Consider the following 23,285-nt stretch of genomic DNA (forward strand, 5'->3'; position numbering starts at 1 on the left):
GGAAGATTGCGAGTGGGGGATGCTGAGTCTACAAAGTCGGTGCCCAAGGGTGACCTGAGCACGCGCTCGCGGGCCACTCTGAACTGCGGTCAGGGTTCTCTGTGACAGTGCCTGGCCCGGTAAGCTCCCTGGTGGTCAGTGGGCAAAGGGCAAGCAGAGCACGTCCCCCTAAGGAGCCAGAGAGCCTGCTGCGGAGAGAGCAGGGGTCCTTCCTCCGCCCTATCCGTCCTCTGGTTGCTGCCGAGGCCACTCCGCACAGGTCATGGGTCATTCTCACCGCGGTTCCTGTGAAGGGGTGCGGGGAGCAAGGACACCTATTGATCCGATTTTATTGCATTTTATTTTGAGCCGGCCTCATGTAGCCCAAGCCGGCCTTGAAGTTCGGAGCTCCCTGCCTCAGCCTCCCTGTTTGCTTAGTTAGGAGGTGGGCATGTATCGCCATGCCTGGCACGATGGCTCACACCTGTCATCCCAGCTCTTGGTGTGTGGCAGGAGCTCAAGGCCATCCTGGGCTATAGAGTGAGAACCTATCTCTAAAGCAAATAAATGAATGAATGAAATCACAGAGGAGGAGCGTGCAGTGGGGGAGGGGCAGGAAGAAATGGACTGAGTGGTATTTCAGGCCAAGCGAAGGAAGGCACCAGTTAGTCTCCAGGCTGGTGTCCCCAGCTCACAGCCGGGTAGGACCAGGCTGGTTTCCTCTCACAGCTGTGGGTCCTGCCTGTACCACCACCTCATTAGTCCCTGTTCTAGCTGTGCCAAGCTGTATAGCCTGCCCGGCCTGACCTCCCTCAGCTTTATGAACAGGGAACTCGAGTTCCCCCTGTGCTGGGGCAACAGACATCCTTCTAACTGGATGCTCAGGACTAGTTGGTCACCCAGGTGGCCCCACCCTCCTGTGCTGTCTCAGGGGAAAGAACATGGCAGCTTCTGGGCTGCACTTGGCATGTGTGCCAGGCAGCCTCTTCAGTGTGGAGGGTGGTATACAGAGGGCCTTGTGGCCACACAGCTTCACCTACTGCCAGTTCAGCATTGACGATAGGTGTTCACGGACCAGAGTGGTACAGGGCATGCTGGTGTCTGCCGGGTTAGTAGTACTGGGGAGCATAGCAGGAGAAGGTGTACACTGATGAGCCCTTGTCAGTGCATTCTGGGTTCTCTGAGGCCTTGGATTGTTCTGGAATGGCCATGGTGATGTTCATTGTTTTGTGTCTCCACAGGTCTGTTCTGGTGCCCCGCTGCTGAGCCATGCTGGGCCCCCATAGGCCTGCCGCAAGTCCAGCCCAGGGAGGCAGGTGGCCATGAGTAGCCGCAGCCACAATGGCAGTGTGGGGCGACCTCTGGGCAGCGGGCCTGAATTCTTGGGCTGGGAGCCGGTGGACCCTGAGTCGGGCCGCCCCCTGCAGCCTGCCCAAGGTCCAGGCCTGCGGATGGTGGCCAAGGGCCAGCCTGCTCACTTGTCACCTGCTGGCCCCAGGAGCCATCCCCAGGAGCAGGAGGAGAAAGAAGAGGAGGAAGATGAGTCCCGGCCGGGTTCTAGGAAGCCCCCTACAGTCAGTCACCGCTTGGGCCACCGCAGGGCCCTTTTTGAGAAGCGCAAACGACTCAGTGACTATGCTCTTATCTTTGGCATGTTTGGGATTGTTGTCATGGTGACAGAAACAGAGCTGTCCTGGGGTGTGTACACCAAGGTAGGCACTGTCGCTCACATCTGCTCAGCCTGGGTTGGGGCCTCAGATGGGCCACCTGAGCAGGACGAGGACTGGGGTTAATGGGATGCTGCTGTGTGGCTGGGCACAGCTGTTGTGAAGTCACAGGGGTGTGTGACACTGGGACGTTATCTGGCCACTGCCAGGTCCCTTACAAGGTAGCCCAAGAAGCTCTGGAGTGGGGGAGCCACGGGGACAGATCCCATTTGGGTAGTGGTTGTCCCAGCTTAACTGGGGTCTGGGTGGTAACACCATGCACCCTGTAGCACCCTCTCTCTGTGTACAGGGGTCACTGTACTCGTTTGCTCTGAAGTGCCTCATCAGCCTGTCCACTCTCGTCTTGCTTGGCCTTGTGGTCCTCTACCATGCCCGCGAGATTCAGGTTGGTACTCAGAGGTGTGACGGGGTGGGACAGGGGAGGCCTGTGGGATAGCACCCCACCCTCAACTCCTGCCTCCTGTCTGTTTTCCAGGGACTTGTTTTCAGGGTTTTTGTTTGTTTGTTTTGTTTTGTTTTGTTTTTGAGACAGGATCTCAAGTAGCCCAGGCTAGAAACCACTAATTTTCTTGTCAGCGTCTCTGGGTGCTGGTATGGCAACAGGCTCTCAGCTAAGACCTGTTTTCCCCTCTAGTCTCCTCCTTAATGCTGGGTGATGCCTGAGAAGCCTTCATTTCCACCTGCAGCATTCTGACCCAAGGTGGAGGAATGGAGGCTGAGGGAGGCCCCAAAGCCACAAGTGTAGTTCTGCATTGCTGAGAAGGTTCCAGAACAGGGAGTCAGGGTGAGAACTAACAGTGATGAGGTCAGCGGGTGGCATGTGGGCAATGGAGGAGGTGCCACCATCCTGTCAGCCTGTCATCCACAGCCAAGTCCCCACATAAGTCTACCTTCCCTCCTTCCCAGTGTCAGCACAGCAGCCTGCAGAGCGTGAGGTTGTTCCCTCAGGATTGCAGGGTTGCTGCCCGAGCACCTCCCTCAGTGACGCATCGCCAGACAGGGTCAGGGCAAAGTGGAATTAAAATTATAAAGGTACTCTTTGCCGTTCTAGTGGTCAGACCCAGGGTAGCTCAGCAGCATTCTCCCACTGAGCCCAGCCTTCTCCTCCACGCCCTTTTTCTTCTTCTTTTTTTTTTTTTTTTCTATTTTGTGGGTGTGCACATGTGTCTGTCATTTCTTTGGGTTTCAGGACTTGAACTCAGGTCCTCAGGCTTGCCAGCAAACACCTTTGATTGGCTTTGAGTTAGGACTGGATCTGAGAAACCAACCAAGTGTTCTGCATGGCACACACCCCATCATCCTATCACTTTGGAGACTGAGGCAGGAGGATTGCTGATGGTTCAAGGCCAGCCCAAGATAAGACCCTGTCTTCAAAAGGCAAAACAAACACCCCAGCCAGATGGGGTGTTCTCCACCGGCCACCCCAGCATTTGGTAGGCTGATGTATGAGATCAGGGCTTCAGGGTCGTCTTTGGCTTCACAGAAGTTCAGGGCCAGCCTGGGCTACATGACACCCTCTCTCAAAAATACACAAAAAATCTTTGTCCAAAATCCTGAGCTGGGTGAGGCCAGCATTCCCACTGAGGGGTGGCCCCAAGATCAGGAGACCCACCCAGTGACCCCCTCCTGCAGCTGTTCCTGGTGGACAATGGTGCTGATGACTGGCGCATTGCAATGACGTGGGAGCGAGTCTCCCTGATTTCGCTGGAGCTGGCCGTGTGCGCCATCCACCCGGTGCCCGGTCACTACCGCTTCACGTGGACAGCGCGGCTGGCCTTCTCCCTGGTGCCGTCGGCGGCGGAGGCGGACCTGGATGTGCTTCTGTCCATTCCCATGTTCCTGCGTCTCTACCTGCTGGCTCGCGTCATGCTCTTGCACAGTCGCATCTTCACTGACGCATCAAGCCGCAGCATCGGGGCCCTCAACCGTGTCACCTTCAACACGCGCTTTGTCACCAAGACACTCATGACCATCTGCCCTGGCACCGTACTGTTGGTCTTCAGCATCTCCTCCTGGATTGTCGCTGCCTGGACAGTGCGCGTGTGTGAGAGGTGACTGACCGTGGTGGCTCCCTTGAACCCAGACCCCGGGTCCCCACCACACTCGAGACAGCCTTTCCATCCTCTAGCCCTGACCCCAAGTCCCCACCTCCATCCCGTGACCCTGCAGGGTGGACCTCAGCATCTCAGACTGAGGGCTGTGTCCTCGGCCTCCACTGTTTTCCTGGAAACCCAGCCATCGCTCTATCCCTGACCTTCCCCGGGCGTCCCACGCTGGCCTCTGAAATCAGCCCAGCAGAAGGGGCCTCAGGCTCCCCACCCTTGGCCCCTGCCCTGACACCCCACTCTTATTTCTGGGGACCCGGCATAGGACTCGGGGGTGGGGCCACCAGGTACAGGCTCAAGTTTAATGTTAACTTTGCTTCCTTATTTCTGGCCTTCTGGATCCTAGGGGAACATGTGAGCCCCACCCTCAGCTGAGCTGCCTCCACCCCACAACAGTCCCCATGACCCCAGCCACCGAGCTACCACTGTGGTCCCAACAGCCAATGTTTAAGATTAGTTGTGAGGGAGGGAAGCTGGCATCCAGGATGGCCCAGAGCCCAGGATCTTTTCAGCTAAGCTCTGAGAACCAGGTGTCCCAGGTCACCCATAGGCCTGGCTGGGGTGTGGAGTGAGAGAAACTGCAGAGGAGTTTCTCTGGGGTCCCCGGCCTGCCTGCCTGCCTGGAGGCAGTTACGGCGGGGCTTTATCGGCACAGGAGTGCCTTGGTGGCTATGAGGACCATCTGCCCTGTGCCTAGTCAGGGAAGGCCTTGGTGGGTGACCCATGCTCAGCTCCCCACGCTTACCCCATGTTCCTGATGACTCCCAGGGAGTCGGATGCACACACTGTGGTTTCCGTCGCCTAACCCCACTGATCAGAGTGGGACCTCTGGGCTTTCCTCACACTGCCTCTCTGAGCTGGGGGCCCAGGAGAAGGAGCATGAAGTTTGTCTTAAATACCAGGCCACTGCTACTTGCCATCTTGCTTTGCTGCAACCCCACAGCCCTGTCCCTGAATGTCCCATCTCCACACTTGGGTCACCCTGAAGCATCCCCGTAGCTGAAGTCTGGAATGAGCACACAACCTGTCATCCCAGCACTGAGGAGATGGAAACAGGAAGATCAGGAGTTTAAGGTTACCCTTCACTGAATAGCAAGCTTGGGACACCCAGTCTCAAAAAGAAAAAAAATTAAAAAAACCACAAAAACAAAATGATCTCTGGCTGAACAGTGGTGTTGCCTTAAATCCCAGCATTCAGGGGGCAGAGACAGGTCCCTCAGTACCCCTTCTCCCCTCTCCTTATATTAAAACCACCTGCTGGCCTTCAGTCTCCCCAAGTCCTCTTTCCTCAGGCCTCACTGGCTGTGTGGGAAGTGCCTCCTAGTGTCTAACCTATATGCTTGTCTTCCCTATTTGACTGTGTGCCTTTGGGTCATCCTTGGCACTGTCATGGGGTTAGGGAGGACAGACATGGCAGGGAGAGGCTGGAAGGTCCATGAGGAAGGAGGGCGTGGCGCTCCTATCCCAGCCTGTCAGAGTCTGTCACTCAGCCCCCATCCCATTCCCTGAGCATCCAGGGAAAAACGAGCCCCAAAGTTCTGTCCTGCTTGTTAGGGACATGCTGGGTGAAGGTGGCAAGGACCATGTGGGTGACCGAGCTGTCTGTCCCCAACCCCAGGTACCATGACAAGCAGGAAGTGACCAGCAACTTCCTGGGCGCCATGTGGCTCATCTCCATCACCTTCTTGTCCATCGGCTACGGAGACATGGTGCCACACACCTACTGCGGGAAGGGCGTCTGTCTGCTCACTGGCATCATGGTAAGTGCATAGCCCCTGGCTATACAAACCCTACAGACAGGGACCGCACCCCTTACCTTGCTCTGCATGCTGCAAGGTTTTGTTTAGTGAATTCTGGGGACCCCTCACCATGCCTAGAGGCCCCAGCTGACCCCACATATGATTTCAGGGAACCTGCATGACTCATTGGCTCCTCTAAAAGTTTTTCTCTAGGGACTTTAGCAGAAAAAGCTCTCACCTTTGGTAGGTTTGGTCCACCTGGGACATCGACTTCCCTTTTCCCTGATTTGAGCAATGGTCTTCTTGTCTTTTTTTGTTTGAGACAGGGTCTCACTGTGTATCCCAGGCTGGCCTAGAACTCAGAGATCTGCCTGTGTCTGCTTCCCAAGTGCTGGGGTTAAAGGTGTGCACCACTGTCACAGGTTGAGCCCCTGACAGTCTGGACCCTCAGGCCACCGTTCTTATTGAAGTACAGTGACCTGTTCTTGCACAAACAGGGTCATCAGCCAGGCATGTTGGTACATACCTGCCATCCCAGCATTTGGGAAGCTGAGAGAGGAGAATGGAGCTTCCATGCTACTTTGGGTACCTTGCAAGATGCTGTCTCGAAACAAAAATAACTAAAATAAAAAAGGTTCAAACCACATAGACCTCAGCTGGCTCTTGCCAGGCCCAGTTCATAAGCCCCTTTCTCCCTAAAAGGCTTCATTGCTAATTTACTGGCCAAGTTCCACCCAGTAGGAGAAAGGGAAAAATAAGGATGGGCTTTGGCCCACCCTTCTGGAGCCCCAAGCAGAAGCCTTCCAGCCTGGAGGTGCCAGGAGGAAATAAAAAACTACATTTCCTAATGAGCCAGACCCCTTCTAGAAAGTTCTGTGGTTAACCACAATCCCTTAATGGACACAGGTTTAAAAGCATGACTCCTGGCCAGGCGTTGGTGGCGCATGCCTTTAATCCCAGCACTTGGGAGGCAGAGGCAGGCAGATCTCTGTAAGTTCGAGGCCAGCCTGGTCTCCAGAGCGAGTGCCAGGATAGGCTCCAAAGCTACACAGAGAAACCCTGTCTCAAAAAACCAAAAAAAAAAAAAAAAAAAAAAAAAAAAAAAAAAAGCATGACTCCTGCCAGGCATGGTGGCGCACACCTTTAATCCCAGCACTCAGGTGGATCTCTGAATTCCAGGCCAGCCTGCTCTACAGAGTGAGTGCCAGGACAGCCAGGCCTGCATAATGAGACCCTGTCTCAAAAAAACAAACAAAAAAGTATATAACTCCTTAGAGAAAATTCTAACCAGCAGCTTGGGTCACGCCCCAGGCCCCTATTTTGACAGTCTTACTGTGGTCCAGGCAGTCCAGACTCCTGAACTCCATCGATCCTCTTGCCTCCACCTCCTGTGCCACACTGCCTGGTTTACCGCTCCTCCACTCTTCTGTCACCATTTTCCTTTCTGGGCACAGACAGTCACACTTTCGTCTTTTTCACCCGCACCCACCATTTTCTCCTTAGATCCGATGCTGCCATGCCTGGCCTTTTAATAAATACAACCCATGTGTGTTCCTTTGTGCTTGTGTGGATCTTTCCCCTGTTCTTTGTCCCGACTCTGTAGTATTCCACACAGAATTTTCCAACAAGTTGCTTTGATCTTGTCAATATGACTTTCCCCAAAAAGAGGCTTCTGGGCCATTCAAAGACCAGGAATGAGATGGACTCACCAGGCAGTCTCTGTACTCTGCCTGCCCTGCCTGGACTCAGCACCTGCCTCCTGCCTCCTTCCTGTGCCAGTGGCGGCCTTGGGTATTGGCAGTGCCCTGTTTGGCTGTGGTGGAGCCCCTTCCCCTCTTTCCTGTGTAACTCTTCATGTCCCCCTCCCACTGGGGCAAAGGGGCAGGACCCAGGGAGGGCTTCCTGGAGGAGGGTGTGCCTGGTGTTGGGACTGGCATGCCCTCATCCCACACAGGGAGCAGGCTGCACTGCGCTGGTGGTGGCTGTGGTGGCCAGGAAGTTGGAGCTCACCACGGCTGAGAAACACGTGCACAACTTCATGATGGACACGCAGCTCTCCAAGCGGGTGAGTCCCTCCCTGCTGGCCTCAGCCAGTGGGAGATACCTCCTGTCAGGTCACCACAGCAGCCATTCCAAAGCTGTGCCAGGCTCAGCCCCCATGTCCATGTGTGTTAGGTGTTCTGTGTTGCAGGGGACATTCAAAAGAGAGTCACTCCAGAACGTAATTCAGACTCTCTGGCAGCGGAAGGAACAGTTTCTGTGAACTGAACCTCAGAAGATATTTATTGACTGTACACAAAGGTTGTGTTTGGGGCACAACAACTTCCTCACAACAAAGTCCCTTTGGTTTAGCTATGTGTTCTCTGATCACATCGCACAGCCTTCCGTCCTTACTGTGTACTGTTTGCAGTGCCCAATAAGGCAAGCCCTCCAAGTGTGCCTGGGTAGTCTTGTGACCAAAGTCATGTAGCACATGGAAAAACCCATCAGAAAAACACCTCTATAAAACAGAAAACAACCACTGCTCTCGACATGGTTTCTTCAAGGTCTAGGTACCTTCTACAAATATAATACACTTTACTGTTACTCCTGTGCGAGAAACATTGTTACATTCTAATGTTTACCCTAGATACAATGACTCTACTAGATTCCCGCTGCACAACGTCTGCAGCTCAGAGGAGACAGGGCCACATGCAGCAGCTTTCCACCAAGTCCATGCCACGAACCAACCTTCAGCATCTGCACATTGCCCTCTCTGTGCCTCAGCTTCCTCGTCTGTAAAGTGAACGAGGGGCTGGAACCCAGTTGTCAGAGAGTTTGTCTGGCAGGCGCAGGGCACTGGACCCCACCCAGCACCACGTGAACCAGGCATGTCATCCTAGCACTCAGGAGCCAAAGGCAATCAATGCCATCCTCAGCTGCACAGTGAGTTTCAGGCTAGCCTGGGCTACATGAGACCCCGTAAAACATAGTTTTCAATGTTCCTAATGCTGTGACCCTTTAACAGAGTTCCTCATCCATCGTGGTCACCCCCCAACTATACGATTATTTTTGTTGCTACTTCATAACTATAATTTTGCTACGGAATCATAAAGTAAATGCCATAAAGTAAATATCTGTGTTTCCCAAAGGGGCTGCAGCCTACACATTGAGACCTACTGCTGTAAAAGAAGCTAGCATGTGCGGAGTTGCTACATTCCCATTTTCTGTATTTAACAGTCTGACACCTGTGTTACATTAGATACAGGCATGTAAACATGCCTCTGGCTCACAATGTAGGGAACCCCAACAGGCAGTTCTTGGATTTCTAGAGGTTTCTAGAAGTTTGCAGAAGTTTTGAGTCATCTGATAACAACCCTAAGGAACTGTTCTCTTCTGCTCCCCAGGTCAGAAATGCTGCTGCAAATGTTCTCAGGGAGACATGGCTCATCTACAAACACAGCAGGCTAGTGAAGAAGCCAGACCAAGGCCGGGTTCGGAAACACCAGCGTAAGTTCCTCCAAGCCATCCATCAGTAAGTGTGGCGACTTCACAGCTCCTTTCCCTGTGCACCTGGCTCTCAGGCAGCCGCTCATGGCTGTGCCCTAGATCTGCCCCAAGGAATGTTCGAGAATGTTTGTAAAGATTCCAGAAGAGGAAAGTGGGGGGGGAGGGTGCTGAGGTAGATGAGGGTGCCCAGGTAGACGAGTCTCTGTGTGAGTTACCTGTGCCCTGGGGCACTGGCACTCTGACATTGGTAGCCCTGTACCTCCATGGTCTTTTCCTGAATACCTGCTACAGCAGTTTTTGAAGCCAAACAAGATTGGATTAGGTGGTGGCGCATGCCTTTAATCCCAGCACTCGGGAGGCAGAGGCAGACAGATCTCTGTGAGTTTCAGGCCAGCCTGGTCTACACAGTGAGTTCCAGGACAGCCAGGGCTGCACAGAGAAACCCTGTCTCAAAACCAAAAACAAAGCAAAACAAAAAAATGGATTAGGGCTCAGAGGGGGCAGGAGTGTGGACCGGATCCCAGGAACAGCCATGCCAAGGAGGGTTCAAAGCCCAGGCTTCGGCAGGAGGTTCGGGAACCAGCATGAGCAAGGGGTCTGAGTAGGAGAGCCCCCACAATGGAACTAGTAATTGAGCTCCAGGGAAATCAAATAAATAAAACCAAGAAATGAACAGTCCTGAAAATAATACACAGAGGGCACATGTGATTTGTGTGGGTCTGAATCTTTCCAGCTCTGGTGGTCCTTGGCCTATAGAGTCTGCATCCCAGCCTCCATCCTCATGGGCTCCCTGCCCTGGATGTGTCCTGTGTGTGTGTCTGCCACCCTGCCTCTCTTTCCTTTATTTTATTTTTTGCCTGTGGTAGTATGTTGCTCAGTGGGTTCCAGGGTCAGATCCTGGGCCTTAGGAGGCAGTCACAGCCTCTGTGGAGATTTAGCTGCAGGATGAGTCATGGAGAGTGGAATCCACGCAGCAGCCTCTTCTGGGAGGACAGCCCTCCCTGGGTCAAGGGCACCATGTCTGACCAGCAGCCAAGGGGTCAAGACCTATCCGTGTGCTGACCCCTGTGGTGCCTCAGTTTCCTTGCCCTCGGAGGCAAGGCACCTGACACCTGCCCCTCACAGGCTGCAGAATGAATGGTGGGCAGTGCCTGGGGACGGTACTGGTAGGTGGCACTCAGCATGTTGCTGCATGGGATTAAAATTGCTTTGTGTTTTTTCTTTCTCTCTGCTCTGCCGGTTCCTGCCAGGGCTCAGAAGTAAGTCTTGGGCTGATTGGAAGACTGGGGGACTCATGATGCCCGTGGGGAGAGGCACACCACAGGTGTGTCCCTAGTGGGCAGAGACTATGTACATCCGGAGGGTGAGGTGTGTCCAGTCCTTGGTCTGATCTAGATCAGACTTGTGGCTGCATCCCCCTCTCAGCCTTGTAGCCTGCTGTAACCTGACCCACCCTCACCCCTGTCTCCCCAGGCTTCGGAGTGTGAAGATTGAACAAGGAAAAGTGAATGATCAGGCCAACACGCTGGCCGACCTTGCCAAGGTGAGCATTGAGCAGGACAGGAGGGGAGGGGGAACCAGAGTGTCCTATCAGAGGAGGGTGGGAACCTACAATGTAGCATCCAGTGTTTCTGTTCAAATTCACAATTAATATTCCAGACATAGGACTACAAGCCAGAGAGTCCTGGCTCCTCCAGAGGCTGAGGCAGGAGGATACCTTGAGGCTAGGAGGTCAGAAATAACCTAGGCTACATACAGATCCAGTGTTGAATATACAGACAGCCTAGGATTCTAGTCAGGGCTCCACCCCTGAACCACAGCCACAGCTCCTGACTGGGAGATTCTAGTCAGGGCTCCACTCCTGAGCCACACCCCCAGTGTAAGCATTGTGGTGACTCAGATGGGATGGGGATGGATTCTGGCACTCAGGAGCCAAAGAATACTGAGTGTTACAGCTCGGGTGGAAAGATATTCTGGCACTCCAGAGCCAAGGAATACCACAGGTCACAGTAAGTGTAACAGCTTACAGCCTTGCTCCAGGGAAGGCTTCCCCAGTGTATCAGCTCTGCTCTGGCAGAAGAGGGTTTCCCCAGTGAAGTTATTACAGTTCTGCTCAGGTCCCTGGAGTGTAGTGTAACAACACTGCTTGGCTAGGGGAAGCTTTCCCTGGGGAAAGTGTAACAGCCCTGATCTGCTACCTCTGCTCTGGAAAAAAATCTGTTACTTCTCTGCATTCTTACAAAAGAAGGTCTCACCCAGACCTCATTCAGGAGATTTATTGGGAGGGAAGAATCCAGGAGAGTGGCAGCCAGAACTGCACAGACACAGGGTTTATATAGGGATTCTTAGCGGGTGGAGTTTTTCCAGGGAGATTTCCAGGGTGGGGATTGGTCAGATTTCAATCCCTGAGCTCAGAATGGCTAAATCTCCTGCTCAGGGATTGGTTAGTTTTCTGCACAGGTCTAGGGTCAGATTTGGCTCTCCTCTCAGGACCAAAGTGTGTTTCTTTCATTGGTCCTTTTTAGCCTTTTAGCTCTAATTTTAGGGCCAGGGTGTATTCTTTTCACTGGCTCTGATTCCAGGGACAAAGTGTGTCTCCTTAGCTCTGCTCAGGGTGTGTTTCTTTGGCTGGGCCTTTTTCCCAGCCCCTCACTGGGGGATTCTAGGCAGGGCTCCACCCCTGAACCACACCCCCAGCCCCCTCACTGGAGGAATCCTAGTCAGGGGCTCTACCTCACAGCCCTGTTCTACCCAGTAATATTTTCTGAAGTTATTAAATTCTTTTTGTTGTTTTTTGAGACAGGGTGTTATGTAGCCCAATCTGTCCTGGAATTCACTTTGTAGCCAAGGACAACTTAGAACTACTGATCCTCCTGCCTCAGTTTCTAGAGGTCAGGGGTGTTAGTCAGAGGTCATAGTGATTCATTGGACATTGTTCATTCCAATACTAAGAAGGTACAGTGGGATGATTGCTTTGAATTCAAGGGTGGCCTTCAGACTGTCTCAAAATATACATACAAATGAATAAATAAAAAAATAAAAAGTCGGGCTGGAGAGATGGCTCAGAGGTTAAGAGCACTGACTTCTCTTCCAGAGGTCCTGAGTTCAATTCCCAGAAACCACATGGTGGCTCACAACCATCCCTTGTGAGATCTGGCGCCCTTTTCTGGTGTGCAGATATACATGGAAGCAGAATGTTGTATACGTAATAAATAAATAAAATCTTTAAAAAAAAAGAAGTCAGGCCCAGGTGGGCAGTGGTGTATGCCTTTAACCCCAGCACTCAGGAGACAGAGGCAGGTAGATCTCTGTGAGTTCTAGGCCAGCCTGCTCTACAGAACAAGTTCCAGGACAGGCTCCAAAAGCTATACAGAGAAATCCTGTCTTGAAAAACAAAACAAACATCAACAACAACAACAACAAAAAGTCAAGCTATGTGTGCTAGTGCACACCTGTAGTCCCAGCACACAGGAGGCAGAGGCAGGTGGATCTCTGTGAGTTTGAGGCCAGCCTGGTCTACAGAGTGAGTCTCAGGACAGCCAAAGAAACCCTGTTTCGAAAAACCAAAACTAAATAAAGAAAAGTCAAGCTGGGTCTGGTGGTGCACAACTTTAATCCCAGCTCTTGGGAGGCAGAGTTTGGGAGTTTCAGGCCAGTCTGGTCTATATAGCGAATCGAGGACAGCTGTGGTGATGCCCTGTCTCAATAAAAACAAGAAAAAAAAAAAGAGAGAGAGAGAGAGAGGGCTCTGAGCCAGATTTCTCCAAATGTTACACCCTGGATTCTTTAAGAGTGGGAACAGGTGAGGTACAGCCTAGGCAAAGGGTGAGGCAGCCCAGAGGACAGTGGCTGGGTTAGTCTTCAGTGCCCTTGCCGCCTGGATGGCGATGTTTGCACGCGCCCTGGCGGTGAGCGCGGCGCCTGCGGCGGGGTCCGCGCGCCTCTGGCGCCCCCTGCTGACCAAGGCCATAGCCACACCCGGCTAGCTCCTTTCACAGAAACTGTTCCTATCCTGTGCTCTTTTGATCTTCTTGGTGGCCCCTGGTGTCCGCAGCCCTCCGTCCTTAGCCATCCCGTGGTTCCTGCGTTTGTCACTCGGTCAGTCTCTCCATCTCTGCAGGCGCAAAGCATCGCATATGAAGTGGTGTCCGAGCTGCAGGCCCAGCAGGAGGAGTTGGAAGCACGCCTGGCCGCCCTGGAGAGTCGCCTGGACGCCCTGGGCGCCTCCCTGCAGGCCCTGCCAGGCCTCATCGCCCAAGCCATATGCCCTCTGCCACCTCCCTGGCCAGGGCCTGGTCGCCAGGCCCTAGCCACTCAGAGCCCACCAGGCCACTGGCTGCCCACCCTGGGGTCGGACTTCGGGTGACTGACTGCGGGTCACCGTACTGCTAAATCTTGGCCATCATGTGGCTACAGCTAGCTCCTCCTCATTCTGGACCTCTGGATTTGCAAGCCTGTGAGGAGCTGAGCCGAGAGAACTGGCATTCATTCCCCCAGACTGGACTATGGGATCTTGCTGGGCCCCTGGCTGTCCTAAGCCCCAGGAGGGCAAGCAGGGGTCCCTTGCCGTTTCTTAGTAAATCAGAAGACACCAACCGCTTTCTGTTTACATGGCAGGGGGACCCTGAGCTTCTCCCCAAAGGAGGTGGGTGTCCCAGCCGGAGGATTCCCGAATGGTGGGGTCAGTGCTCACACACTGAGTGCCTAAAGTTTATACAATGACTTTTCTTCAGGATCTATCTGACTGGAGTAAGATACAGGCTCAGAGGTGAGCCTTGCCTACAGCCACGCAGCAAGGGTGGATAGATTCCACTTGCTGGTTCTGACATCAAATAAAGTGTTAATGGGAGGGTCAGACTTGGAGGTGGTGGGAGGCCAGGGCTACAGGCAAGCAGAATGGCCAGGTCCTTCCAGGCCTTGGGTTCCAGGCTTTGGCCACTTGGGGAACACTGGGATCCCTGACAGCGATAGGTGGCAATCAGGACCAACTATGTCTCTGGAGACAGTGGCCCTGTGGCTGGCTTCCTAGAGGCCTGGCTTGGACTCCACAACAAGTAGTTCGTGGGGAGGGACTGTTGGGGAAACTGGGCTCCACTCCCTTGCTGCAATGGGGCATGGCTGGCCTCTGTATCGGGAGAGCAGGCCCAACCCAACCCTACACAGGGCCAGCAGGTAGGTGCTCAATGAATGCGTCCTCCAGAGACTGCCCATGAGGGCCTGAGCAATACGGCCTCATCCTGTCCTCTGTGAGCAGTGTTAGCTCGCTGCGGTCCAACAGAGCCCGAAGAAATAAACAAGACAGGAGATGGTCTTTAATGCTAACACTTGGGGGCCGAAGGCCGGTGGATTGCTGTGAGTTCCCTAGCCACACAGTGAGACTGTGGCCGGGGGAGCAGAAACAAGGCTGGAGGTGACCTGGGACTCCTTGGTGATGACATTTGGGGTGGAGGACAACAGAGTCCCTCAGTCCCAGCAAATACAAAGGATGGGGCAGGATCTGAGGTGGTGTGCCGCAGTGATGCGGAGCGGAATGAGAGTATAAAATGCAGCTGTGGGGCGGGGCGTGGGGTCCCCCCAGCCTGAGGAATCGCGCCCCGCGCTGGAGCGGCGGGAAGTCCCGGCAAGCCTGCCCGGGGCCATGCAGCTGCGTGATGCCGGACGCGGTGAGCGGGGACAGCGCCTCTGCGGGGGTGCGGGCGCCCGCGTACTGAAGGGCGCAGCGTGGGCATGATCGCTGTGGCCAGCGACTTCACTGCAGCCGAGACCTCCCGGGGGACAGCAGGTGCTGCTTCCAGGTGAGCTCGCGGAAGTGGGACGCCTTGTGCGGCAGACATTCAGGAAGCTGAGGCAGGGGGATTGCCAGGAGTTACATGACGGGACCCTGTCTCAACACGTGGGAAACACGTGGGTGTGGGTGTACATCTGTCGTCGCAGCACTGGGGAGCCTGAGGCAGGCAGGTAGTTCGTAGTAGTTTGAGCCTCAAAAACGCCAGGGCTCCCAGAGGTCGGATTTCCCACAGGGACACCCACCCATCCTGGGTCAAGTCCTCAGGCTTGCATTGTGTCCCCATTTCAGGCCTGTGACAACCTGGACACAGAGGTTGCACCGCGGGACACACCTGGGCGGGCCAGGAAGCCTCCAGCTGTGTGGGGTGCCAATTCTCAAGGAACCCTGTCATCTCCGTGCACCCAGAGCCCTGCCTCAGTTTACCTCGTAGTGTGCTACTCTGGGTCCTTCCCTGGAGTCGGGAAGGCGTTTGTGGGTGGGGTTGGAACGTCTCCCACTGGGGCACCCATTATACATCGTCCTCAGAACCCTCCCACCTCACGCGCCAGCCTGGAGCACAGTCCCCGCCCCAGCGCAGCGCCCGCGCCCGCGCCAGCTGTCGCCTCTCTGAGCTCCAGGCCTCAGTGTGCCTGACTGTGGTGCAGTCGCTCCGGGAAGGGGGGAACGGACCCGCCCCGCCCGCCCCGCCCGCCCTCCGGCCTGCAGCCCCGCCCCTTCCTCCCAGCCCCGCCCCCTTCAGGCTCCCACGCTGGAGACTGGAGACCCGCGGCGGTGTGGCCGTCCCCCGCCCGCCGCGTCCACGCGCCCCGGCACTGCGGATCCCGAGCCCGGGAGCGTCTCTTCCTGCTGCTCCTTAGGGGAGACTGAGGCACGGGGCAGCCCTGACCTCGAGACGTCAGAGCGGCCACATCCTGTGCTCAGTGCTGAGAGACGGGCGCGAGACCCGGCCTCAAAGGCCAGAACTCGGGAGGCAGAGGCAGCCTCACCGCCGTGAGTTCGAGGCCAGCCTGCTGTCCAGAGGCCAGGCGCAGTCCCCATCTCCGGGCCTCGGTTTCCCTCCCTCCTCCTCTCTTGACCCGCGAGGCCCTCGGCAGCCGCCCCTCGCGGCAGCACCGCCCCCTGGGGCTGTGTGAGGCCGACCTAAGGCTCCACGCCCCTCCGTGCTAGTGAGGAAGTTTCCCGGTAGGCGGGGCTTTCTCCAAGGCCACGCCTCCTCAGTGCTTCTGTCCGAAGGGGCGGGTTTCCCGGGCCACGCCCCTCACATGCTATTGGCAAAATCCAGGGGGCGCGGCTTTCCCTCAGGCCACGGCCCTCCAGAAGCCTTTGGCCTAGTTCGGCAAAAACAGGCTTTTCAGGCTCCGCCTCCTCGCCGCGTTATTGGTGGGGGTCTCTTCCGGGAGGCGCGGCTTTCTCCTCAGGCCATTCCTTCGCCGCGCTATTGGCCCAGCCTCTCCTTAGGGGCGCAGCTTTCTGTCTCAGGCCACGCCCCTCGCGGCGCTTTTGACGGACCCTCTTCCGGTAGGCGCGGCTTTCCCTCAGGCCCCGCCCCCGCCCCGCCATATAAGAGAGCCGCCGCGGCGGGTCCGGAGCGGTCCTGGGTCCCGCGGGCTGCTGTGTTCGCCGTGCGGCTCGAGCCTCGGCGCCCCCAGCCCCTCGGTGTCCCGGGTGGCGGGTTCGAGCCCGTCAGCGCGATGCTGTTCGACAAGGTGAAGGCCTTCGTGGTACAGCTGGACGGGGCGCGCGCCGGCAGCGAGCCGGTGTTCCACGGGGGCCAGGCCGTGGCGGGCCGGGTGCTGCTGGAGCTGGCGGGCGCGGCGCGCGTGGGCGCGCTCAGGCTGCGCGCTCGGGGCCGCGCGCGCGCACACTGGACGGAGTCCCGCAGCGCGGGCTCCAGCACCGCGTACACTCAGAGCTACAGCGAGCGCCTGGAGGTCGTGAACCACCGCGCCACGCTGCTCGCGCCAGGTACCGGCGGGAGCCCTCGGGCGCCCCGAGCAGGCCGTCCCCGGGCCGCCTCCACTGAGTCCGTGTCTTGCTCCTAGACTCGGGGGACATCGCCACGCTGCCCGCCGGACGCCACGAATTTCCCTTCAGCTTCCAGCTGCCTATGTAAGCCCCGCCGTCGTCCCCCGCTGGGCATCTGCGGTCCCCTGACCCCCGAGCCCTCGGGACACCGCACTTACAAGCCTCTGCCTCCTACCCTGACCCCGCTCTTGCCATCCCAGCTCCCTGGTGACATCCTTCGAGGGCAAACACGGCAGCGTCCGCTATTCCATCAAAGCCACCCTGCACCGGCCCTGGGTCCCTGCACGTCGTGCCCAGAAGGTGTTCACTGTCATCGAACCCGTGGACATAAACACACCTGCCCTGTTGGTATGTGGCTGCCCCGTGGGGGGGCAGGGTGGGGTCCAACCTGGATGCTCCATGTGGTCTCTGAAACAGAGGAGCCAGAAGTTAGTGGTGACAGTGAAACCTACTAGGGCTGGGTGCAAATCCTGGGGGCACCCATCTGCGGTGTGGCTTTGGGTAAGTGTCTTGCCCTCACCCAGCCTCTGATGCCCCTTTGAGGTAATATGGCACAGTAGAGCTTGCAATTTTTTTTGTTGTTGTTGTTTAGTTGGTTTTGAGTTTCTTGTTTGTTTGTTTTATCAAGACAGGGTTTCTCTGTGTAGCTTTGGAGCCTATCCTGGCACTTGCTCTGGAGACCACGCTGGTCTCGAACTCACAGAGATCTGCCTGCCTCTGCCTCCTACCTGCTGGGATTAAAGGGGTGCGCCACCACCGCCTGGCTTGTTTCTTTCTTGTTTTCTCTTTTTTAACTTTTACAAAAGTGTCTGTGTGTAACTCTGACCTCACCCAACAGAGATCTGCCTCCTGGGATCAAAGGTGTAAGCCACCACACCTATTCTTTTTAATTTTTTATTCAACTTTTTGTTTCTTGAGACAGGGTCACATTTTGTAGAGATGGCTGGCCTAGGACAGGCACCAATCCCCCTGCCTCAGCTACTCTTGAGACAAGGGTCCCTCGGACATAGAAACTCCTAGTGCCCAGGCACCCAAAGTGACCTGTAGTGTTCCCACAGGAACCCCAGGCTGGAGCCCGAGAGAAGGTGGCACGATCCTGGTACTGCACCCATGGCCTCGTATCCCTCTCAGCCAAGATCGACCGCAAGGGCTACACTCCAGGTAACAGGTGGGGTCGGATGTGGCTGGAGCAGGAAGAATTGGCAAAGGGGAAACTGAGGCAAGCTGCTGCTCTGTGCTGCAGGCGAGGTCATCCCTATCTTCGCGGAGATTGACAATGGCTCCACACGAGCTGTGCAGCCCAGGGCCGCCCTGGTACAGACACAAACTTACATGGCCCGAGGTGCCTGCAAACAGAAGCGCACTGTGGTGGCCAGTATGGACGGGGAGCCCGTGGGCCCTGGTCGCCGTGTGCTGTGGCCTGGTTGTGCCCTGCACATCCCCCCAGTGGGCCCATCCATCCTGCACTGCCGGGTGCTCAGTGTGGACTACTCTCTCAAGGTACCTCAGCAAGCCCCCTGCACCTTATTGTTCAGGCCTGGGTGGAGGGCACAGGTGGGGCAGCAGTCTGCATCGCCACTGCTCCCCTCAGGTCTGTGTGGACATCCCAGGGTCTTCGAAACTGCTGCTGGAGCTGCCGCTGGTCATTGGCACAGTCCCCCTGCACCCCCTGGGCAGCCGCTCGGCCAGTGTGGGCAGCCGCACCAGCTTCCTGCAGAACTGGGACCCGTGTACAGGGATGGAACCACCAGAGGGTGAGCTCAGCCAGCTCCCAAGGATGCGGGTGGGCAGAGCCACAGCCCAGGCCCCCCACCTCCAGTCCAGGGGTCTCCATGCAAGCAGGGTCTGATCCCATCACCCCTGCACAACGGGGACTGAGGGGGCAGTTCAAGGCTAGTCTCTACTACTTAATAATTCAGAAGACAGCCAGGGCTGTAGGAGACCCAGCCTCCTTTAATGCCAGGCAGCCAATGGATGCACAGAGCAGGTGGACCTGTCAGTGTGCGCTCGAGGGCAGCCTGCTCTGCATTGAGATCCTGTTTCAAAAGACAAAAGTAACAATAGCCAAAACCAAAAGGAGTTCAAGATCCCAGCTGAGGCAGGAGGATTGCTACAAGTAAGAGGGCAGCCTGGGCAACAGTGAAACTGTCCCAAGGGAGAAAAGGGTCCTCTGTCATAATCACATCACAGTCATGGTTCCCCAGAAGCCCAGCACCAGAGACTCACACACCATCTCGTCCGTCCCTTCCAGCCCCTCCTGAGTACTCAGAGGTGGTGAGGGAGAGCCAGCTGCCAGCTGCCTCACAGGGGCCCTTCCCCCTCCTGCACGATGTGGGTGTGACCCTGGCCGGGCCCTACTTTGCCTGTCTCCAGGAGTTCCGCTACCGACCGCCTCCACTGTACTCTGAGGTACTGGCTGTGCCCTCTCTACTTTTCAAGGGTGCTTGGTGGGCCATGAATCTGTCAGTGAGCAGGGTGTGGTGACAGGGGCTGGTCCCAGCCCTGATCCAGGCCAGCCTGGGCTACATAGCAGGACCTGGTCTCAAATAGAAAATGAGCTACGCATATGTTCAGGGCACCCTCCTGGTGACCCCTGGCTGCCTGTTCCCTGAGCTGACATAGGAGTTGGGGTTGGCAGAGTGGACAGTGTGATTCACTGGGACTCTGTTTGACAGGAGGATCCTCACCCACCCTCAGAAGCTGGGAGGCCACGCTGCATGACCTGTTGATGTGTGGGAATCGACACCTCGGTACCAGGTGCACGTTTCTCTGGCCACTGCAGTCCAGCTGTCTGCTTTAGGAACACAGTCTTGAAGGAAGCCAAGTGTCTTTCAACTGCACAGGACTGAGGAGCAGGACATGATTTCTGTGGACTGGTGTCTTCCCGCGGCTTCCAGTTCTCTGCATTTGACCAGTGCTGGACTCCCCTAGAGGGTTGTAGTCTGGGAGACATGAATCCAGGGTAAACCAGAGTCAGAGGGGAGGCAGCAAGCTTCCAGAGGGAATTTCAGCTGAGGCCTTGGCGTTTGCACAGGAGTTCAGCAAGCAGGACAAGCACAGAGGAAAAGGTCAGAGCTCATAGCGCCCACCACCTCCATCCTAGGATTGGGAGCCCATATGTGCAGGCGTCTTAAATATGGCCACACTGTGAGGTGAGCAGGACTGAGAGCCCAGGGACAGACATGTAAGGGGAAAGTCATGAGGCTCTAAGGGACCTGAGGGTCCAAGGGTCCCTGCTTTGGAGGACTGGTGGCTCAGGTCTGTGCGTGTGATATGGCCTGCTCAGGGTCAGGATCCAGACAAGGACACAGTAGCCTGGAGGACACCAAAGGAGGACAGGTGGCTGGGGTATCTGGGTCAGTCCCCCCACCACAGCCTTGCCGGGGACTTGCCATTGCCACATCTGAAGACTCCATCACCTTTGTACATTAAAAATGAATAAATAGCTGGGTGTTGGGCGCACGCCTTTATTCCCAGCACTCGGGAGGCAGAGGCACAGATCTCTATGAGTTCAAGACCAGCCTGGTCTACAGAGCGAGTTCCAGGATAGGCTTCAAAGCTGCACAGAGAAACCCTGTCTCAAAAAACAAACAAATAAATAAATAAATAAATACGGGAGAGACTGAGCTGTCTCCTCATTTATCTGTGGCTCCTGGAAGCCAGTGCAGCTCTGACCCTGTTCAAGGACTGACACTGTGACCTGTTGCCTCCTCACACACCCTTCCAACTCTGGTTGCCAGTTCTATTTGGTTTTTGAGATGTGTTTGTTGTTTTACATGTTTCAGTGCTCACGGAGGCAGAAAAGGAGCCTTGGGCCCTGGTGCCAGAGCTACAGTTGATCCCTCTTGGGAGCTGGGGACCAAACCAGGCCCTCTGTCATCAGTTCCCTTAATCTCTGACCTCTTGCCATCTGCTGTGTTTACATTTCTAAAGTTTTCAGACTGTAATTTTCCAGCCCTGGGTGTGGTGTCTGCAGGTGAAGGCCTGTGAATACAGACGTTCAAAACAACTGAGCACTCGGAAGGCTGAGGCAGGAGGCTACCTAGTGAGACTGCAGCAATAATAACATTGATAACTGACTCCACTAATTATTATTTAACCCCATCACCGGAGAGCAGAGGCAGGTGGGTCTCTGTGAGTTCCAGGCCCATTGACGTGGGGCCCTGGGGTCACACAGAGGTTCCAGAGCCCTGGACAACTGTGGAGGCTCAGGGTGTCTAGGGCGTGGGGAGGGAGCAGTCTTCACCAGATCCCAAAGTCTGCAGCCAAGGCGGGGTCCCCATCATGTGGGGATGAGATCCTGCTCCCAGCTTCGCTCCTGAGCGTCAGTTTGTCCTGGGATGGGACACAGGGACAGTTCCTGGGCGGTTCCTCGGGCCCCAGCCAGCTGATAGGGACACCTGAGCTCAGCTACAGGACCCAATCCTTACAGAAAGATTTTCAGGGTGAGCTGAGGGAGGAGCTGGCTCCGTGGTTCCTGGACGGAGGGTGGGGCCGCGCAGCTTCAGGCCCCTCCCCCTCTGCCAGGACCACAGCTGCTTTCCCATCTCAAGGCCTCACCCTGTGGCCGCAGGACTCTGGGGTCACCTCCCTGCACCTGTTCCCTGGATTCCCTTGAATCTGACCGATCAGGGTTCAGTGTGCCCCTTTCTTTCTCCAGGCCCTGGGTGACAGGCACGCAGGGCGCAGACACTTGTTCTGCTCATTGGCAGTTGGCCCGGCCAGGCGGCCGTTCAGGAATCTACCCACAGTCGCGGCCGCCCTCGCCCGCCGTCTCCCTGTGTCTCCCAGGGCACATTCTGTCCGGAGCAGGGAGCGCTGGGGTGCCCTGCTGGGCTCCGGTTACAGGACACCCTGTCCCCACCCCCTGCCAGCGCAGCCTCCAGGGTCCCTTCCCAGCTCCTGCTCCATCTTCACGAAAGGCAGAGCAACCCCAACCCCAGGACCTTTGCACCTGCTCCGCCGCAGTTGCTCCGGCTCCTTGGCCTCCAGACCCCATTTGTTTGTATTTTTGTTTGCTTTTGAGTCAGTCTCGTGTAGCTCAGGCTGTCCTTGAACTCATGATACCCGTGCCTCCACCTGTCTTGACAGGCGGCATGGTTTACATGTTCCTGGATGCCACGCCAGCGCTCTTCCCACTGATTCCCAGCCCTGATCCCTCCTCCTTGTTTGTGATGTTGAGGAGGAAGCGGTGACTAGCCTGGGGCGGGTGGTGCCAGTCACGGCCAGTGGGGGAAGGAGAGGGACCTCAAGAGAGCAATCCCGCTGCAGGAAAACTGCCCACGGCTCCTAACAGCCAGGGTGGGCAGGAGGGAACTCCAAGCCCTGCCCACAAAGCCCCGTGGGGGTACACCCCACTTCCTGGCTCCACGGCTCAGCAGGCGCAATCAGGATGGTGGCAAAGCCCATTTTCCCCAATGACTAAGGCCGTAGGGGACAGGACGCCTGGATGGGGACAGAGTCCCTGCCACACAAAGCCAAGGTGGAGCCATGGGAGGAGCTGTGTCTGGAGGGTCCTACAAAAAGGAGAGGACATTGGAGTTGGGGTTTGGATGGATGAAGAGGAGTTTGCTGAGGGTGTTCCAGCCAAAGATGCTGGGGACAGCCATCGGTGGTGAATAGAATTGGGACTGAGGGGTGGTGGCCCTGAGAACCCCCTGGGATGATGGAGCTTCAGGCCAGGGAGAGCTGTTTCCTCACCTTTGGCACAGAGCAAATTCAGAGGTCAGCGCTGGATCTAGTCCTCCCCTGAACAAGTGGATGGGCCACTGTGGTCAGGGCTGGACCAGGTGGGAGTGGGGAATGGGAGGGGGTCCCTGCAGGGTACTGGACTGCGGGAGGAATGCCAGAGTCCCCTCCAGGCACAAGTTCTTCCCTGTATAGGCAAAATAAAAAGCGATGGGGGTAGGGACAGGGCACAGGGGCTGCTCAGAAGGCTGGCCCAGGCCTGGGCATCTCCCAGCGGCCCTGCTGGTTCCTAGTAATAGAGGGGACCAACCCTGGCGGCCCTAAACACAGGCCCCAGATCCAGGTCGGCCATATCACTTTCAGGGCTTCCATCTTTGTTTTGTTTTGTTTTTTTCTAGACAGGGTTTCCCTGTGTAGCTTTGGATCCTGTCCTAGAACTCTCTTTGTAGACCAGGCTGGCCTTGAACTCACAGAGATCCGCCTGCCTCTGCCTCAAGTGCTCGGATAAAGGTGTGTGCCACCCACCACCTGTCAGGATGCCTCATTCTTGCTGGCAAACTTCTTCTCACCCTTCAAAAGCCCATGTGTACCTCTTTCTCTACTATACTGGGCTTGGCTTCCTCTCAGCCTCTCATCAGCCCCACCTCTGTCCAGCCTGGTTGAGACCGCACAAGCTCAGGGTGTTTTGTATCTTGTGTGGATTGTTATTCCTCCATCCTTGCTAAGGCCAAGGCCTGTCAGGGGA

The 23,285-nt window shown here is 56.1% G+C and overlaps 2 protein-coding genes across 2 annotated transcripts; both read left to right on the forward strand.

Moving 5' to 3' along the window:
* The first annotated feature begins 1,252 nt into the window (after positions 1–1,252).
* Positions 1,253–14,026, forward strand: Kcnn1 (potassium calcium-activated channel subfamily N member 1). Its single transcript, XM_035451525.1, has 9 exons — positions 1,253–1,691; positions 1,996–2,091; positions 3,339–3,757; positions 5,430–5,571; positions 7,505–7,615; positions 8,937–9,064; positions 10,290–10,298; positions 10,513–10,582; positions 13,160–14,026. The coding sequence occupies exons 1-9, from the start codon at positions 1,302–1,304 to the stop codon at positions 13,403–13,405; spliced, it is 1,611 nt and encodes a 536-aa protein (XP_035307416.1). The 5' UTR covers positions 1,253–1,301; the 3' UTR covers positions 13,406–14,026.
* A 2,378-nt stretch (positions 14,027–16,404) lies between these two features.
* On the forward strand, positions 16,405–20,342 carry Arrdc2 (arrestin domain containing 2). Its single transcript, XM_027394752.2, has 8 exons — positions 16,405–16,792; positions 16,870–16,936; positions 17,053–17,200; positions 17,911–18,013; positions 18,096–18,352; positions 18,444–18,606; positions 19,104–19,261; positions 19,528–20,342. The coding sequence occupies exons 1-8, from the start codon at positions 16,519–16,521 to the stop codon at positions 19,579–19,581; spliced, it is 1,224 nt and encodes a 407-aa protein (XP_027250553.1). The 5' UTR covers positions 16,405–16,518; the 3' UTR covers positions 19,582–20,342.
* Positions 20,343–23,285: the final 2,943 nt, after the last annotated feature.

The sequence above is a fragment of the Cricetulus griseus genome (genome assembly GCF_003668045.3).
Source record: "Cricetulus griseus strain 17A/GY chromosome 1 unlocalized genomic scaffold, alternate assembly CriGri-PICRH-1.0 chr1_0, whole genome shotgun sequence".
NCBI classification, from domain to species: Eukaryota; Metazoa; Chordata; class Mammalia; order Rodentia; family Cricetidae; genus Cricetulus; species Cricetulus griseus.